This window comes from Vidua chalybeata, chromosome 16, assembly GCF_026979565.1.
Source record: "Vidua chalybeata isolate OUT-0048 chromosome 16, bVidCha1 merged haplotype, whole genome shotgun sequence".
NCBI classification, from domain to species: Eukaryota; Metazoa; Chordata; class Aves; order Passeriformes; family Viduidae; genus Vidua; species Vidua chalybeata.
The window spans coordinates 2,828,258-2,846,661 of NC_071545.1; the positions used below are offsets into that span (position 1 = coordinate 2,828,258).

General features: G+C 49.1%; 1 protein-coding gene across 5 annotated transcripts in view; it reads right to left on the reverse strand.

Annotated features, from left to right (window-relative positions):
• The window catches only part of AXIN1 (axin 1), a 77,919-nt gene that overhangs the window by 7,170 nt on the left and 52,345 nt on the right, over nt 1–18,404 (reverse strand). For all 5 annotated transcript variants that reach the window (XM_053957128.1, XM_053957126.1, XM_053957129.1 and 2 more), the window contains exons 4-8: nt 17,755–17,851; nt 10,156–10,293; nt 3,976–4,529; nt 1,579–1,755; nt 756–1,001 (exon numbers count right to left, since the gene is read on the reverse strand). In XM_053957128.1, coding sequence (XP_053813103.1) covers nt 756–1,001; nt 1,579–1,755; nt 3,976–4,529; nt 10,156–10,293; nt 17,755–17,851 — 1,212 coding nt within the window. The remainder of the gene's footprint in view (nt 1–755; nt 1,002–1,578; nt 1,756–3,975; nt 4,530–10,155; nt 10,294–17,754; nt 17,852–18,404) is intronic.

Here is an 18,404-nt window from a genome sequence, read left to right on the forward strand (position 1 = left end):
ATTAAGAGCTTCTTTTTTAAATTACATTTGTGTTTCTACAAGTCAGACCGCAAAGTGTCAAGTTTTCTGAGGACAGCTGGAGAGCTGTGAAAGGTTTTTAATGGACAAAGTGCTTTTAGCTGTTAACAGTAATTATCTAGCACTTCCAAAATGCTTTTCACCAGAGAGCTCCATGTGCCTTGCAAATGATGTCCCCTGAAAGATAACAGAGCAGGAAAATGAGCTCTGCAACAGCCATTGAGCTGAGTCACAGAAAGATGCAGTGACTTGGATATGGTCATGCAGAGTGAGAGCTGTTGCAGGAGGGCTCCAGCACAGAGCTCTCATCCAGAGGCCACCAACAGCCTTTGCTGGAAGCTTGTGCAAGATGGAGATAAAGAGCAAAGACAGATTTGTCTTCTGCACTTAATTCTGCTGCATCCTGATGAATTCTGCTCCTGCACCAAGCTCTGAAGTCATTGTGTGACTGTGAATGAGTGCAGAGCCAGCGAGCACCAGGGGAGAGAGCTCTTCCAGCCATGCTCCCTCTGCCCAGCTCCTTCCCATCCTGCCAGGAGCACTTCCAGCCTCTCCATGCACAGATCACAAGCCCATGGCCCCAAGGTGGCTTTTGGCATTTGCACCATCATGTCAGAAAGACTGAGGCAGATTTCTCTGACCTCTCTGCATGCTGGAGACCAGAGGAGAGGACATAGACATCCCTCAGAGCAGTCTCTCCCAGCCCTCCCACACAGAATCAGATCTTATCATCATACCTTTGCTTAAGGGGGAGTTTTCCAGCCCTTTTTTCCTCCTCTTCCAACCTCCTGCGAGCTTCCTCCAGCTGGGTGAGAGGGTTGGGGGCTGGGTTGGGTGGCATGGTAGGATCTTGAATGAAGGGGTGAGAAGGCTGGACGACGTTCCGGAGCTGGGCGCTGACCCACGGGTGCACCGTCACAGGTCGCTCGATGGAGAGGGACCGCACCACGTCGTGGGGCAGCTGCTTCTTAGCACCTGAAGAGCTACACACAAACACAGAGGTTTTACACGGAGCACTGAGATGCTCTGCACAGGCACACAATCATTCCCAGAGGGACCTGCTGCTGGACACAGGCACCACTGGGAAGTTTCTCACAGCACGGCTTTCAAGGGAGAAGAGGGGTGCAAACAAAATCTGAAGATTTTGAGCAAGTCCTGAGACATCAGGGTGAGCAGCCCAACCCTGAAACAAATCCCACAGATAAAATGTGAGGGCTCCCATCAATCCCACACATAAAAATGAACTCAGGAAAAGGCAGCTCGATCTTTTGTGGCATTCTCCCACAGGATGCCCTCCATGTATCCACCTTGGAACCACAGCAGCAATTTCTAAGATTCCCCTGGGGCTGCAACCTCCTGCCATGGCCATGAGTTATCCTTCAGAAACAACAGCCCTCACAGCCCCCAAGTAATCCTCAGTCTCCTAAGGGTCTAAACCCTTCTGTGGTGGATTCTTGCCTTCCCAAGATGTCTGGGAGGAAGGCAGCCTGCTGACACATCTCCCTTGTGCAGGGGATGCAATACAACAGTGTGGTTATCCCTTGCTCTGCCAGCCCTTACCCATGGTTTGTTTTCTTATGCCTGCTGATCTCCTTCTCTCCTTCTATGATCCACTGAAGGATCTTCTGGTTTTTCTCCACATCTTCAGGAGATCCTGGCATCTCATAGTTGGCACCATCACTTTTCCCTGAATCGGTCTTCTTAACATTCCTTTTTGAGAGCAGACTTGCTTTCCCACTGCAAGAACAAAGCTTGAGACATTAGTGCTTTGCTTATGCCAACCACCAGAGGGGCAGAGGATGGACACATCTATCTCCAGACATTTTCCACAGCTCCCTGCTCTACCAAAGCTCAAACCACCCATGCCACAGTTCAGGCTAAGAGTAAGACTACTTAGACCTGGGCACAGCAGCTTCTCTGCCCAACAACCTGTGGGGAGAGGGAAGTTCTCCTCTGGCCAAATGAGCCATGGCAAGATCTCCTGCCATCAGAAGGGCTGTGTTAAATCCCCAGCTCTTTGCTCAGAGCAGGAGGTTATTCATTGTCTGTCTCTCCATGCCTGACCACTGCTTGAAACCGGGTCCTTCCTATCACCCTCAGATTCACTGATACCCCAAACCCTGACTTGCTATGCCCAGAGTTTGCTTCTCACCCTCAACTGATTGAGGCTTCACCTCATGGTGGAAGATCACATCCTAGCAGGGTGGACTGCCTCCCAGGGGGAAGCCCAGCCACCTCAACCACCATAGCCAGAGGGATGCCAGGCAGTAGCCAACACTCTGGCTACACCTGTGGCTGCAGCAAAGGCTCCTGCAGGAACGCCATGGCACACACAGCCACGTGCCCAGCCAAGCAGCCCCATGCTCAGGAGGCCACGCAGAATTCCCCTGTGCTGGCCTGTCACTCCATGAGACTTCCACTGTCCTAATCATCCACTCGCTTTACTGCACAGGACCTCGCTCCTGCATGTTCACCAACGCACAGGAAAAACAACCTGAACACCACAGAGGAGCAGCAGTCCCTCAAATAGCTTTGCTGGCTTTTTTTTGGAAAAAGCCTGGGGAGGAATTGCTGCAGATCTACAAAGGCAGGGCAAGCTGACAACGTCTCTGCTTCTTCCAACACGGGATGATGCAACTCGGCAGCATCAGGTTCAGTGCATGCAAACTAATGCTGTTTTCTGCAGGTTGTCACTGACCCACAGACACAGTCATGGGGGGCTGAGGAACAGCACACCAGCTGGGTTCAACTAAGAGTCAGAGAAGCCACCACAAGAGACTGCTGGCTACCAAACAAGACCATTTGGATGCAAATCCTTGCCTTGTGAAGCTTCTAATTCAGGGACTGCCAGGAACTGGGAGTTTGTGCCAGAGGAAGGACAGGTCTGAGTGTGTCCTTTAAAAATCTCATTAAATAGATGCTGTAGCTGCTGTTAGAAGGAAATCTTGTGTCTAGATGGGGCTTTGGGTTGGCCCAGCATGGCCATGCTCATCTCTGTTGAAGCAATAACCCTTTCCCCATACAAACATGGTGGATTTAAGTGCCTCTCCCTCCTGAAGAGCAGTTTGCTTTGGCTGCCTTTGCCTCTGCCTCTCCCCTGCCACCCTAGAAAGCTGATCCTGACTGCTGCAGACCCAGCCAACCTGCCTTCACTAACTGTCCCACCCCTGGTACACTGCAAAGAAACATGCCAAAGCCTCAGCCGTGGGGAGCCAGACACACTCAGGGTGAGCACAGCTTTCCCCTGTGGCTGCTCCATCCCCATCCCTCACCATGGTCAGCCCTGAGCTGCACTCCCACCTTGCAGGACCAGGAGCTCCCCCCTCTCCCTGCAGCATGGAAGGGATGGAGGAATTCAAATGGCCAAGGAAAGACGGACAACAGCCTGCAATGCAGCCAAATGGCTTTTCTGGGCAGAGGGTGCCCTACCCTGGAGAACATCCCCTTGGGACTGGCTGCAAGAGCAGCACTGCAGTGTCCATTGCTCTGTTAGGGAAGAGAAAGGAGCCCATCTGGTGAATGGGTTCAGCCTTGCAACAAATAAAGTGGGGGCATTTGTCCTCTCATAAACACCTTAAGAAACCTGTTTCTATTACCCAGACCTCGAGACACAGCCCCACCATCCAACTCCTGGTACATGGAGAAGTAGACCAGCACCTGCAATTTCTAAGCATCTCCACTGCTTTAAGGAGTAGAAAATCAATTTTATAACCAAGGCAAATAAAAATTCTGGTTAGAGGGTGTCTTTCAGTACCAGATCACAGAGATAAAAAGGACTCTATAAAGGTTATCAGGGCATATCCATTTCTGAAGGGGAAGAGCCCTCAAACAACATCCCAGCATAAGCTCACACAGGAAAAGGCTCAACTGCTACTTCCCTGACATGCTACAGCCTGTTTATGGAAGAGCTCCCTACAGAAGTCATGGCTTTGGGAATCTGGGTGTTCCTAGACTCACCTGTAGCCTAAAGAGTCCATAGGGACAGGGGCCATGCCCAAGTTTTCACTGTAGTTTCGGGACTTTGTTGCATAGTTATGTGAATCTACATTCCAAGCAAAGCTGTTCTGCACTCGCTGCGTGGCCTCAGCCTCGATCTGCTCTTTTGGTTTCATCATGCTGTGGTGATGGATGTGGTGGTAGACATGTTTATGGTGGTATAAGTTAGCTGCATCCAGTTTCATTCCTGATTTTGTTGTGTGCTTGCCATGCCCTGGAGGAATTGTTCCTAGTGTCCCTGACAGCTTTCCTAAGTGGCCACTTTCTGGGGACCGTGGCTTAGGAGAGTGACGGCCAGGTCCTGGAGATTGGCAGCCTGGAGTTTTCATCACACGCTGCACGTGTTCATCCAGGATGCTTTCGGGGTTTTCTTCATGGGCATCTCTCATCTGCATCCCAGCACAGCCCATCTCAGCGTAACGAGGAGCAAAGTGATGGAAGGCTTGGGCAGAAGGCATCTTGTGGCTCATGACTGAGGGACCAGAAGAGATATCTGCATCCTCACCTTCTTCTTCCTGCAAGAAACACAGGGACAGTCAGAGAATGACAGAAGAGTGGTGGAAGGGGTCCCTAGTCCCACCTTCTGCTTGCAGCAGGACTGCTGCTAACCCTTAGGCCAGGCCTGGTTTAGTCCAGTCAGATCTTGAAAACCTTTAAGATGATGGAGATCCACCATCCCTCTGCAGACCTGTCCCAGACTGACAGGAAATTCCTAATGCTCAAGCCAAGCCTGTGCAGTCTGGGTAACACTGAGCAGAGCAGCTCAGGTCTCTCTGTATCTGCTTCTTGAGCCACCATTAGCAATGTTCTCCACACACCACGCAAGGAGCTCTGCCAGGTAGCCCACACATCACAACCAGGTTTACAAACACAGCTGACAAGCCTAACGACTCAACTGGAGCAGGCACAGCCTTACTCTAAGTCCCTTGAAGGTGGTTCTACAACAACCAGCAGCAGAAACATAACTTACCACAGTGTACCTTCAGCTTCCTATGTGCCTTTGGTAAGGCACTGCTTCAAAGCCCATCAGATAAAGCCCAGAGCTACAGGATATGCAGCAAATCAGTTCTGAGTCAGATGAGACCAGGGGGTTTTCTCACCCAAATGACTGTTTCACGAGGCAAAGCCAAGAGAAGGCTTGTAACAGGAGGGAGCAAGTGAAGGTCGACAGCTGCATGAATGGTTTTGGAAATCAAACATTGATTTCTCCTGGGCATGCTAAGGCTGGAGTGAAACACTTCGTGCAGATAAAGAAATGGGTTGGAACTAACTGCTTGTTCTTGCTGTTCACGCTGGTCTAGGACACGCTATTAGCGACTCTTAAGTCCTTGCCAGGAAGAATTAAACTCCTCCATGCTGACAGCCACAGTTTTGATGCTGACGAACTACTTTACACTCCAACATAAACTCAGGTATTTATGAAGTTTCTTTATTGGAAGTCAGGATTCCTATTTGTTTTAATTACATAAGCTGGATTCCAGTGAGTCCTGTAATCCTTCTCTTTTCCTCCTTTGGCACAGTAAAGAAATCAGTTGCAGCACAGGGTATCTCTGCCCAGCCAGATAAATGCATCTACTGGAGAACACTGACTCCCATCAGCTTTGCCTGTCAGATGCCATCATCCACCACTTGCTAACCAGCTTCAAAGTCTCAGCTGCCAACCACACAGCAAGAAAGCAAATAACAGACTTCCTCCCAGTGTCACACCTGGGGGTTCAGGCCTGAAGCAGGGACAATGCCAGGCTTTCAAAGTGCCAAAGGCGCGGGCGCTGTAAGCCTGGGGATGTGACATGATGCTGGTGTCTGGAGGGGACACAGCACTTACAGATCACTCTGAAGAGCTTCAGAGGCACCTTTCATTTACAGCCACAGGCCACAGCTCACCAGCCACCAGCCCTGGGCACCAAGCTCAGGGACAAGGCATGGTGAGGGATGTGCTGACTACATCCCTGCCACTGAGGAGAGCATTTATTAGCAGTTTGTGATACCCAGTGATACCCTCAGCACTTGGGAGGCTTTAGGAGCTGGTACCTCCCAGGTTTAAACATCATCTGATGTGCACAGCAGGACCTGACCCTGGCACAGATCCCTGAGGAATGGCAACATGTCCTTTCTGCTCAGCCCAGAACTCTGGCAGTGCTGTCACAACTGATCAGGGTCACATGAGAGTGAGAACCTAGGCTGGTCCACCCAAATGGGTGCCTGGGATTTGGGAAATCCTCTGGCTGCCTAGAACTCCATTTTGCAGGTAATGTGGACTTCTGCTTCAAGACTGAGATCAGGATGGGCTAAGGGGAGAAAAGGCTCTCAGTTCATGTTAGCTCAGCTTATCTGCATCACTGAGCAGATCTGGACCCCAAGCAGGACCACAGGCAGGAGCTCCTGGGGTGGGTATATGGGAACCTGCCTTACTACCCTCAACACTGGCCTCAACCTCACATCAAGTAGGAACAAGCCAACAGTGACACAACAGCAGTGAATGAAGGAATTGGGGTGCTTATCCCAATCTGCTATCTTTCCTCAAGCAGGGCAATGGTTTGAGTCGAGGTTGTAGGAACTAATTCTGCTGATTTTTTTCACTGTGCTCACACTGCAGTGAAATAAACAAAATACGTGGTGTGGGCTCTGGAGCTGTGTTTTGGGACCTCGCGGTGGTGAGCTGGGCAAGGCCTGGCAATGAGTTGGGCAAAGCTTGGTGGAGATCTGGGCAAGGCCTAGAAATGAGCCTGGTGGAGATCCTGACAGCTTGACAGTGAGCTGTGCAAGACCTGGCAATGAGCAAAGCTTGGCAGGGAGCTGGGCACAGCCTGGCACTGGTGCCGGCACAGCCTGGCAGTGATGTTGGAACACCCTGGCAGTGTTGCTGGCACAGCCTGGCAGTGATGTTGGCACAGCCTGATAGTGGTGCTGGCACAGCCTGGCAGTGATGTTGGCACACCCAGGCAATGATGTTGGCACACTCTGGCAGTAATGCTGGCACAGCATGGCAGTGGTGCTGGCACAGCCTGGTAATGATGTTGGCACAGCCTGGCAGTGATGTTGGCACAGCTGGGCAGTGACCCTGGCAAACCCTGGCAGTATTGCTGACACAGCATGGCAGTGGTGCTGGCACAGCCTGGCAGTGACCCTGGCACAGCGGGGCAGTGATGTTGGCACAGCCTGGCAGTGACCCTGGCACAGCCTGGTAATGATGTTGGCACAGCCTGGCAGTGATGTTGGCACAGCTGGGCAGTGACCCTGGCAAACCCTGGCAGTATTGCTGACACAGCATGGCAGTCAGTGGTGCTGGCACAGCCTGGCAGTGACCCTGGCACAGCTGGGCAGTGATGTTGGCACAGCGGGGCAGTGACCCTGGCACAGCCTGGCAGTATTGCTGACACAGCATGGTAGTGGTGCTGGCACAGCCTGGCAGTGATGTTGGCACAGCCTGGCAGTGGTGCTGGCACAGCCTGGCAGTGACCCTGGCACAGCGGGGCAGTGATGTTGGCACAGCCTGGCAGTGACCCTGGCACAGCTGGGCAGTGATCCGGGCGGGCAGGTGACACTCGGGGCGGGCAGGGAGCCCCGCTGCCATCACCACTAGATGGTGCTTTGTTGACATCCTATTGTCACAGAGCTCCTCCACCAGCTCCCACAGGCAGCCGCGGGCGGAGATGCAGCTCCAACTTTGCTGACTGCTGAGCTATTTTTACTGCCCAGCAGGGCTGGGGGTGCCCTTCCCTTTGAACGAGGAGCTGAGAGCTGCACTGCTGAGCCACAGGCTGGAATACCTCGCTGGAAACCTCCTCCTCTGCCTCCCCTCGGTCCCACCCATCAGGCTGCTGCTGGTTGGGAAGGGAAAACAGCTCTGCTAAGCACAAGAGCCTCTTCGATCATCATGCAAATGATTTCCCTCTCTAGTCAGGCAATGCTTCATATTCAAATACTGAGACTCTCACTGGTGAGATTTTTTTTTTTTTCCTTTTTTCCCTTTGCTTCCCCCTGGCTTATTTTTCATTTGTTCACTTCAGAGTGATCTGTATGATCCAATACTGATCTCTGTGACAGCAGATTCCATTCATGGACATGAGGCTTAAGTGTCTCAAAAACTAACATGGGAACATGCACATCCTCTAATTCTCTGCCACGTTTCTCAGAATAATTAGCATTTGCTATTCTGAATTCTCAGAATTCAGCATTTGCTTTTTTGTAAAGCAGAAACCTGACAGTCTTTTCAGTAAAAGGCATTTGGCTTCAAATCAGATGCTTCCTCTCAATGTTACTGCATGATGTGGCTTTGAAAGGGAACCTGCAGGCTGCTCGTTAGGGGGGAGAAAAATTCTTTTCCCCTGGCTTTTGCAAAATATTTCCAGCTTCTCTGTTAGGCTGGTAACTGCCCAGTGTGACTAATGCTCCTGGTTTTCCCTGTGCTGCTGTGCAGTGAGCCATGCAGACCTGGGAAGAGGTTACCCTGCAGTCCTGGTGTTCAGGTCACAGAAAAAAGCCCTGTGATCTATCAGGATTCCAGTTCTCCTCTTGCTGATACCAGCAGCTCCTGCACCTTGAGTGCTGACCTAAAAAAGCTACAATTGCTTACTCTGAGTTTTTCTGAATGGCTAACACCAGATGCCAGCCAGTCAATGAAATACATTCTGGAGACAGCAAAGAGGTTTAATATATAGCATTAGTGGGAGTCCTGGGTTTAAAAATAGATTAAGTCACACAAAAATGTGTTTAAACAGACTTAAATATATTCTCTGGCACATAGGTATTTGCTGATTTTATGGTATTGCTACTGGCAGCTTCTCCAAGGAGGCAGAGGGCTGGGATAATGTAATTTAGTATAGGTGGGGGCTGCAATGGAGCCATGGCAGGAGGAGGAGGAGGAAGTGGAAGTGTGTTCTAGGACTGTGTTAGCAGAAAATGCTGTTGATTGCACTGCCTTTGTCTAGAAAGCAATAGTCACCAGACAGGAGAACAGTGCAATTCCAGAAGAACAGGAATCTAATACCAAAATAGCACCTGGCTGGATGCAGAGGTGTAGGGAGTTTGCAGGTAAACACCTGGAGATGGATGGGACCTTACAGATCCTTCTGTTTTCCTCTGTTCTCTGGATTTGAAATGCAGATGGCAGTTTAAAGCCAACACTACAGCTTTTTCCTGTTCAAAGAGTTACTAGATAAGCATTTTAAAATACTCCAACAGGGCTGAATGTTCTTTCCTGGAGCCCCAGAAGCTCAACCTCCCTGAATGCACACCTCTGCTTTAAGGGAGGGCTGCAGGTTACAGAGCAGGTTACACTGAACTAGTGATGCTCAGTAACACCATGGTGTCCACTGGGATCTCTCCTCTATCCCCACCACAAGATGTGCAGGTACCCATGAGATGCAGTATCTCAGAAGAAAAGCTGTGGTGTGAACACTGCTGAACAGGGGTCTCACACAGGTAATTCCAGATGACCAGGACCTCACTCTCTCCCTCTTGGAGCTTGCTGTGGAGCTGAAGGCCTTGCACCTTTCCCATGGTTCATCTAACAAATCCTCAGGGTCTGGGGCCCCAGCAGTAGCAGGGCTCACAGCACTCAGTGCCACTGGTTAGGTATCCCAGTGGAGTCAGTGTGTTTATTCTGCCCAGGAGAGTTTTTCAATGCCACACTTGACCACTTCCAAAATTCCTACGATGGGCAGAACCCTTTTGGTTGTGGTAGATATGGCCTGCTAGCAGACACAAACACCCCCAAGTGTAACATGGTTACCGTCTGTAGGGGAAACAGATCACACAAAACCTCCTATGGGAAGGTGAACCCCTCTTACACAGTCCCCAGGGATTGCTCACAAACTCAAAAGAGCCAGGATACCAAAGAAAGTGATGGAGAGCATCCACAGCCCCTGGGTGATGGCAGAAGTGGGCACTGCTGTGCCACAGTGGGTATTTTACACAGGGAGGGAGCACTGGAGCTCACAGAGCCCTGCATGGGTGGGGGAACAGCACCGTGGAAGCTGCAGGGGCTACAGGAGCCTCCAGGAGCCCTGTGCCACTGATGCCCACAGCAGTGGAGCAGGGAACTGGCCACCCCAGTTGCTTGCACAGCAGCTGAAAGCTCCCTGTGGTACAGGGCAAGCAGAGTGCCAGGCTGGCAGAGGAGATAAGAAGATCACTGACCGCTCGAACGCGTTTAAGGCGCTCCTCTAACTTCTCCTCTGCTTCACGTTCCTTCTGTACTTCCTCCAAACGGTTGATCAGCTCTGCAGCAAACTTCTCTGGTTCCACGTGGATATCCTTTGGCATTCGGTAGGTACGCTGCAGGGAGAACACAGCACGGCTTAGCAAAGGACGAGTGAAAAATCCCACGTTTCTCTGGGAGCCTTTGATAACTGGAAATGCCGGTCGTTCCGGTGGCAGCTGGGGGAGGACAGGCTGGCAGGCACTCAGGTGCAGCTCAGGACCTGGGGGCTTGGAAGCTGAGCCACCACCTCCACGAATTCCTCAGCTGGCACCAGCTCCACACACCACCCCATCTAAGGGAAAGGTTTTCTGGAGCTGCAATTCAAAAAGCTGTTTTGGGATCAAATTCCACTCAGGGATGGAAGCGCTTGCTTTTCTCCCAGTGGATACATGGTCAACAGGAATATCCTGGTCTCAAATGGAGGCAAAAGAATGTACAGACCTTTCAACCTCTCAAACCTCCTGTTCATAGCAGTTATGCTTTCAGTTTGGCAGAAGGGAGGACTCTGGTGCACACTTACTCAGCTTATTGCAGGAGGATCAGTGTGTGCCAATCAACCTCTGCAAATCTAGCCCACAGCCCAAGGTCCCAATTCCCACAAAAGCATTCTCTCCTGCTGGAGGATCCTACAGGATTGCATCTCAGCTTTTCAGAGCTGTGCAATGATTCCCTGCTTGCTTTATCAATACAGCACTCTTACAAGCACACAGGTGTCATTTTTTGCCTGCTCTGGGTGAATAAATAAATATTTATGGCAGTTCAAGGACATTCTTGATTCCTTATGCTGAGTTACTTTGTCCCTAAATTCCTGGGTTCCGGGATAAGAAGTCTGTGTAGTGAAGTATGAAGCTATCAGCTGCTGCATTCTCCCCCTCATTTTTATCCTTTCTGTACAATTTTTTTAAAAATAGTAGAAAAAGTTAAATGACGCACCAGAGATAAAAATTTAATTTGGAGGAAAAATAGTTGGAAATTCAACAGCATAAAACTCTGCATTCAAATATTTCAATAGTAACATGAGAGAAATATACACTCTATAGGACCAGAGACAAAATTAAATGTGAAGATGTGAGATAATTCATAGCAAAAGAACAAATGCAGCATCAGAAGCAGACACTGAGCTTGAAAACTTTAAAGGAGGATGAGAGACCACCCGAATTTATCCCAGGCCAGCCAGAAGATCAAAGCAGAACACTAAAATGCTGCTTTGCCTCAAAACCTGACAAAAGTATGCAAATCACATTGGCTTTTCTGTCTCTGCCAGCTGGAAGGCAGGGAAGAAAACCAGAGGCAGCAAGAACCCACTGATGGCACCAAGGAGCTGAAGACTTTTTCATGACACCCCAGCTGGGTTGCAGAGGTCCCAGTTAAAGCACTGCTTGTTTTGTTTGCCAAGAGGGATGGGTCTTCCTGAGCCTGCCAGAAATCTCAATCCCACTGACCCATCTGAGCTGGGAACACCCCCAACCATTCCTTTCATCCTTGCAGCCACTGAAGTGGGCACAACATGAGGGAGGTGATGTCACCATCCTGGGATGATGTCTTTAGTGCCACCAGGACCTCCAGCCCTGCAAACCAAAGGCCTGTATCACAAAAAGCTAAACTGAAAACAAACAAACAAACAAACAAAACAAAACAAAAAAAAACCAAACCCACACCACCAATGTTCAGTCTTGAAATATTGGCAGAGGGGCCAAAGTAGCATTGTGTAGTGCAGAAACAGGCTCCAGATGTGTTCCAGCACAGGGGAAGATGTAGCAGAGCTGGTTCCTGCTCTGTTACTCCCTGAGGAGCTTCTCAGGATGTCTCCCTGTTCCCCTGCATAGCCCTGGGAAGCACTCCTGGCTAAGGGATCCTGTTTCCCTCAGAAACCCCAATCCCGTGACCACCACCACCACCCTTCCTCGTGAGGCCACGGCAGCAATTCCCAAGGAGGGAATTCTCTCCCTTGCCTGACAAGTCCCAGCCTGCTGGGTGACGTGTTCCCTCCCTCCTGCCACCTCAGATGCCAACTCTCCCTGCGGTTGTTTATGGATGGCACCACCAAGCCCTGCTCCGTTAGACACTCAATGAGCCTCATGAGAGGCAGCTCAGAGCTCAGCACTTACAGTCTTGGATCTCCCTGCTGCAGCTACCACAGACAAGCACAACTGGGAAAGAATTGCCCTTTGTTTCCCTAGCCTTGATGCAGGGCAGCATCCCAAACCAAAGTCTCTCCTGAACCTGTGGTAGCAGTGGGTGCAAGGGCTGGAGTGTCCAAGTCCTGTCACCATGAGGTGGTTCCCTGCAGGCCCAACAATGCTGAGGAGCTGAAGATATTTGGAATCACTGCTGCATTGAAGGAACTCAAAATAAGGTGATTCTAGGTCTTTTACAGCTAATACCTCAGCATGTTTATTTATCCACAGTCTCTCATACTCTGGAGGTGACTGAAGGTCAACTACAGAAACTACAATAAAAGAACCCAAGAATCTTTACGAGGAACTTGTTTTCTTCTCTCTTTGAAAAACTGTTGCACCTGCAAAACCCACTGCCTTGTCCTTGGAGCTTCCCACTCAGCACAACAGCTTGCAGAGGGCCTCAGGAGCCTGTATGAGGGTGCAAGATGCAGCCCCCTGTGCAAGGGTGTCACTGAGCATCCAAGATCAGTGCAACTGAAATAAACCTCACTTCACCCCATGGATACCAGCTGCACACACCCTGTGCTGTCCTGGTGGGTACCTTTAAGGGTAACTCAGAGAGCTGGTGAGCAGAATGATGCTCTGAACATCACCATGGGTCTGACTTTATTCCTAGCTCAAAGGATGAGCTACACAGACTTCCCCCAAACTAACAGTATTGCAGAATAATGAATGCAAATTCTCTGGGCTGAAACAATACAGATAACTGTTGAGGGCTCTCTCTGACTCCCTAGACAGAAAACGTGGATTGCACTGACCTGGTTCAAAAGACTTAAGACAACAAAGTGTTTGAAGCCTTATCAAATGATGGGCCTGACTTCAGAAGGGAGACAGGGGAAATATGCTCCATCAAAGACCAGCGAGGCTGAGCCTGCGCCCAGAATAGGATCCTTCAGGGCTTCAGGATTTTGAACCTGCCCCCAGCTTCCCATGAGCATACAGCATCTTGCCAAGGGAGTTGTAAATAAGCTGCTTATTGTTCTGAAATCAGAGAGGCTCCAAATGCCTTTGTTCCAAGTAAAGGGTGCAGCACTGTCCAAGAGCTTGCTGGTTTTTGAGGATCCAGCCCCTCAGTCTGGACCAGAATGAGGTCTCTGGACATTCTACATCAACAATTTAGAAAGGAAGTGCTTCATTTCAAAGTACTGTTTAGTCTAATGTTTTATTTAATTACCTATCTACTTTTATTTAATGGAACTAGTTAGATAGGTCTGTCCAGAACCAAACCACGTGGAGCTGGGGAGGCTGCAGAGGGCAACAGACAGGAGGCTGAATGCCAGGTAGATTGGGAAAACTAGAAATTGCTTGACCTGGTCTAGATGGAGCAATCTTTCCTTGTGACGGCTCTGAAGAAGGATTTCTTGGGGTAGCTATCACTAGAACACTGTCCTTGACACATGAAGTGTCTGAAGCTTTGGTAGCTTTGTGAAGAAGCAGCCCTCTAAGAACATGTGAGACACACAAGCTCTCCAGTAGCTCCACTAGGCAGCTCCTCTCACATCTTCCCCTTCTTTTCTTGGAACTGATGGAGTGGGAATTCCATGGATTTTGCTCCATGAGACAGATGCAGCTCTTGGATTTTGATGGATTTCACCTTCCCTGAGAAACAGAGGTTTAAAGGACCAAGCTGCAAATCAGAACACACCGGCATCTGAAATGTGAGAAGGCTGAAAGGGAAGAATCTCACTGCAGTTTGCAGGTTCCCCTTGGGAAGCATCAGCCTCAACTGCTCTAAGATGAAACAGGAAGTTTTTCAACATTACACTGGGTAGAGGTTCGCTAAGCAGCTCCAGGGATCTGTGGTTTGGGCTGAACTGTTTCTGACAGATGTGACTGGGCCAAAGAATTCTGTGTTAGTAAATCTCCCTCTTCTACAAGAGGTTTGATGCCTCCATGATGCCTGAGGGGCTGTTGTTAGATCACAAGTCAGCCTTAGAAATGAAAGGAAGATGACAGGCTAGAGAAGCCAAGAGAAACGAACTTCTGAACCTCCATGTTTCTTAGATTAATGCATTCCTCTGTGACATAAATTTTTAACGGATAAATGGTGTTTCCATACCAGAAACACTAGTGGCAGAGCTCACAGATAGCTGGATTTCAGCATCCAGTTTAGCAGCATTCAGGGATTAGCAAGGAGTCCTGCTGTGGCAAGGCGTTTGAGGAAAATGGCATACAACAGCCGATGGGCATTCTGAGCAGGTTCCCAACTCACAGGAGCATAAAGCTCATTTAGCTGCAGTTATCCAGGCAGCACGAGACCAGGCTCCTCCTGTGCACTCCTCACTTGTACAGCACAGCACAGGGGTCACTCACAACCTTCTGTTCCACTCAGGAACACCAGGGAAGCCACCCTGCAGCATCCTTGACTGTGCGTCAGTACAGGAGAGCTCCTGCCTCATGACCAAGCTACAGCAAGAACATCAACATGGATTCTTTATGCAGTTAAACAAACCAACCATACACCAGGTCTTAATGCTTGAGGCTGGATTTTTCTAAATTTGCTGTGGAAAAGAAGGATCTCCCATCCTCTCCTGGGAACAGATGAATGCCAGAGCCAGGTACAGCCCTGTGTGCTCTGGGCTTTCTCCCTTTCTTTGGGAACTTGCTTGCTCTTTCCTTCCTTGGTGCTCCAAGACTCTGCTCAAATCCAAGAGAGAGATGGAAAACCACATGAAAGCAACACTCACTCTCTGTGTAATGTGTTCCTGCCAGAGGCACAAACCAGAGGTCTCCCTGCTTGCTGGAGATCCTCCCCCACTGCATTCCTGGGCAGAGCGCCACTTCACAGAACACAACTTTTCCAAACTTAGAGCATTGGTGACTGGCTAAGTGTGGAAGATGTGAGCTGCTAAGTGTGGAAGATGCAGATCAGGGCCATCCACACATGTCCTGCTGCTGAAGAGGGTGCTCCACATAGCTAGCACACGCTGTCACTACTTGGAGGCAGCACGGCTGCTGGGACCAGCGGGCAGCCTCCTCTGAACATATAATCACTGCAGTTTATAGCTTCTGGACTTAACTGCAAGTGCTGCTATTAAAAGCAATGTAAGTCCTTTTAGAATTTTGCATAATAGCCCCATAACTCATTTGTCAGGGAACGGGAAGGTCTGTAAAGCACTTCTGAAATGACTTTCGGAAGTAGGAGGTTCCCTATTATCAGTAGGAAAACTTGCTGTGCATTCTGCAGGCACTATCAGCATGGACTCTGGCTCTGCTGCAGATAGGAGTCCATAAAGACCTTCACTCAAAGGTTGTGATTTCATCACTGCCACACGTTTGGAAGCAGCTAACCCCAGGTCCAGCCTGATTCAGCCATGGGCTGTGGGATAGCCCAACCACTGGCTTTGGAAAGCAACACTTGAAGAGACATTTGCATGGCTCCTTGCTAATTTGTGCTGTTTAATTCAAAGAGTGTGCAGTTAGAGCTGAATTTTAAAGAGTAACTTTGTAACATTTCACACTGGTGTTGTCAAAACACATTGTCTAATTACCTTCTCCTTTCTTGGCTGATTGATAAGAGAAGGCAGAACAGTGCCTCTCTGAAGTTGATGCCAATTCTGTGTCAGTAATTGGCTGGCAGGAGGTGCCAGAGTGTCTGAACTAAACTTTTATTCCCTGGAGAAAGACTAGAACTAACTCAACTTCTCAGTCCTCGGCTCCCATATAAATATGTGTCAAGATGCCTTTCCCCCTGGCTTAAAATTACAGTGCAGAACCTAATGGGAACAGTGGATGTTTCACCAAAAAATCCTTGTGAAGCATCTGTGTGTAGTTTAGGAGGAATATGTAATTCTAAAAGACTATGTAGGTAAGTAGGATAATATAAAAATTTATAAGCAGCAGGTGGGTAATTTAAACTTTGTTTTTTACCCCGTTTTTAAAGCTGGTTTCCAAAAGGGTTGATAAAATTTAATGCTAAGTAAAACTAATTAGCCTGCAAGGAACTGCTGCTGGAATGACACTTATTCAGTTCAACAAAAGAAATGTTTGGCAGATGGAAGTTCGTTAAAGTAGAGCTCACTATACATATTTAATGCTCCATACTCTGAGTTTATAACCTGCAGTTCATCGAGGCATTGCCAGTGCACACCATCAACAGAAAGCCACTATTATTTTTATCCAAAAGGTAAAGCCACTGACAAGCTTTGAAGTCAGAGAATATTCAGTCAGTAGTTCCCACTGTTGGGGAACAGCAACAACAATAACAACAAAAAATAAAGGCCAAGCTTTCAAACTTCAACTCTAACAAAGCCATGCTTACAGTAAAAACGGCATCAAGTGAAATAAAAAGGCACCCAGCCAGCCTTTTCAACAGCAACCACACTGTGAAAGCAACTGTGTGAAAAGAGAGGTGACTGAGCTAGGATGGCTATGAGCGTCTGCAGCCAGGGCTTTTATTGTCAACCCAGTGATCAAAGCACAGGAGACCCTCTTAAATCTAAGGAAAATAATCTAATTTAAAAGGCAAAACAAAGAGTGGTGGTTTTGGTGTGAGTTTTTTTCCTTTTAAATCAGATTAAAACAAGGGTGTATTTCTGCTGGTATTGTGCTGCTTTGAGCAGGCAGGATGGGAACAGCTGCGTCAAGTTTGAAGGCACTTCTGGAAAAAACAGATGGAGCCTTTTTCTCTCCCTATTTGATTTGTGCTGGAGTCCAGCTGTCCAAAGGGGAAAGAAGCACCTTTATTCCCTAGCAGATATTAAATGTCACCTGTAACTTCTCAGAAAAAGAAAACAATAATAAGCGGAGCTGCAGATGGTGATGCAGACCTCTAGCAGTTGTGCTTATCTTCGAGAGGCTGTTTGCTTACCTGGAGCAACCAAAGAGACTGTCAGATAAATGAAATACTTACTCCTGCACCTTTTTTTTCTCCTGCCTTGTGTCCCCAGGTGAGCTTTGCTGAGTCCTTGGGAACAGGTTACAGCTCCTCTGGCTTCTCAGTGCAGAAATATTGCTGGGGACCGTTGCACTTCTCCCCAGCTGACCTTGGCTGAGAGCTGCACCAGCCTCCATGTCCAACAGCCTCCTACACCTCCCACAGACACCTCCAGCTCACCCGAGGGCATGGAACTGCTTGCAGATAAATGCCAGCCGGTGCTTCCATTCTCATCCAGGAGAAACAATCAGCTACTGACTGAATGGTTAAAGAAAATTCTGTGTTTTGGGCAGCCAAAATGGTGAGTTTGGCAGAAGGCTCCAAGCCTTTTCTTAGCACAATGTATGTCATCTTGAAGCACCCCCAAAGCGAATACAGCACTAAGCGGGATTAAACTTAAGCACCAGCAGAGCAACTGTCTGCTAGAGATCTCACATATTTTGCATATTTACCCCTGGGAAGGAGATAGTGCTACTTACAGGAATGTGAGGTAGTGGCACGCGTCCATTTGCTTTGGCACTTTCTTGCATCTCTCTGCGATGCTGCTTTCGGAGTCTGTACGGTGGGATCCCATCTCTGCAGGAATAAAACAACAACACACCCTGCTTTAGTGCTTTTCTCTGACACGTTATGTTCATTCAAGCCTCGCTGACACAGAGTGGCTGGTAGGAAATCCCTTCACATTTGCATGCCCAGAGTAAGAGGGACCCATGCAGCAACGATGCTCACGCAGGTCCCCGAACCAAAAATCTCTAGCATGGGGGCCAGGAGGACTTACATAGCATCCACCAGGAGCAGAGTGAGGCAGGGCTCCTGCGACTGCTGCTCAAGGCAGAGGGCAGGGAGAAGGACTTGGACTGCATCCTGGTACCTTTTATAGTTGGTTGCTTTCTATAAAGAGTCTAATGTACACATTAAACCACAGGGCAGGCTAACAGAGGGGGGAGAAGGAGGAGTGGGAGCCCAGTGAGCATCTACTCCAAGGGGAGCTCAGTCAGGGAACAAGGTATACATTTTTAAGAGAGTGTGACAGCTGCTCGAATGGCTTATCAAAGGAGGTATAGGCTCCACTGCTCCCGAAGGCGATCTCTAGCTCAGTCTGAAATGATGGGCTTGATACTGGAGCTGC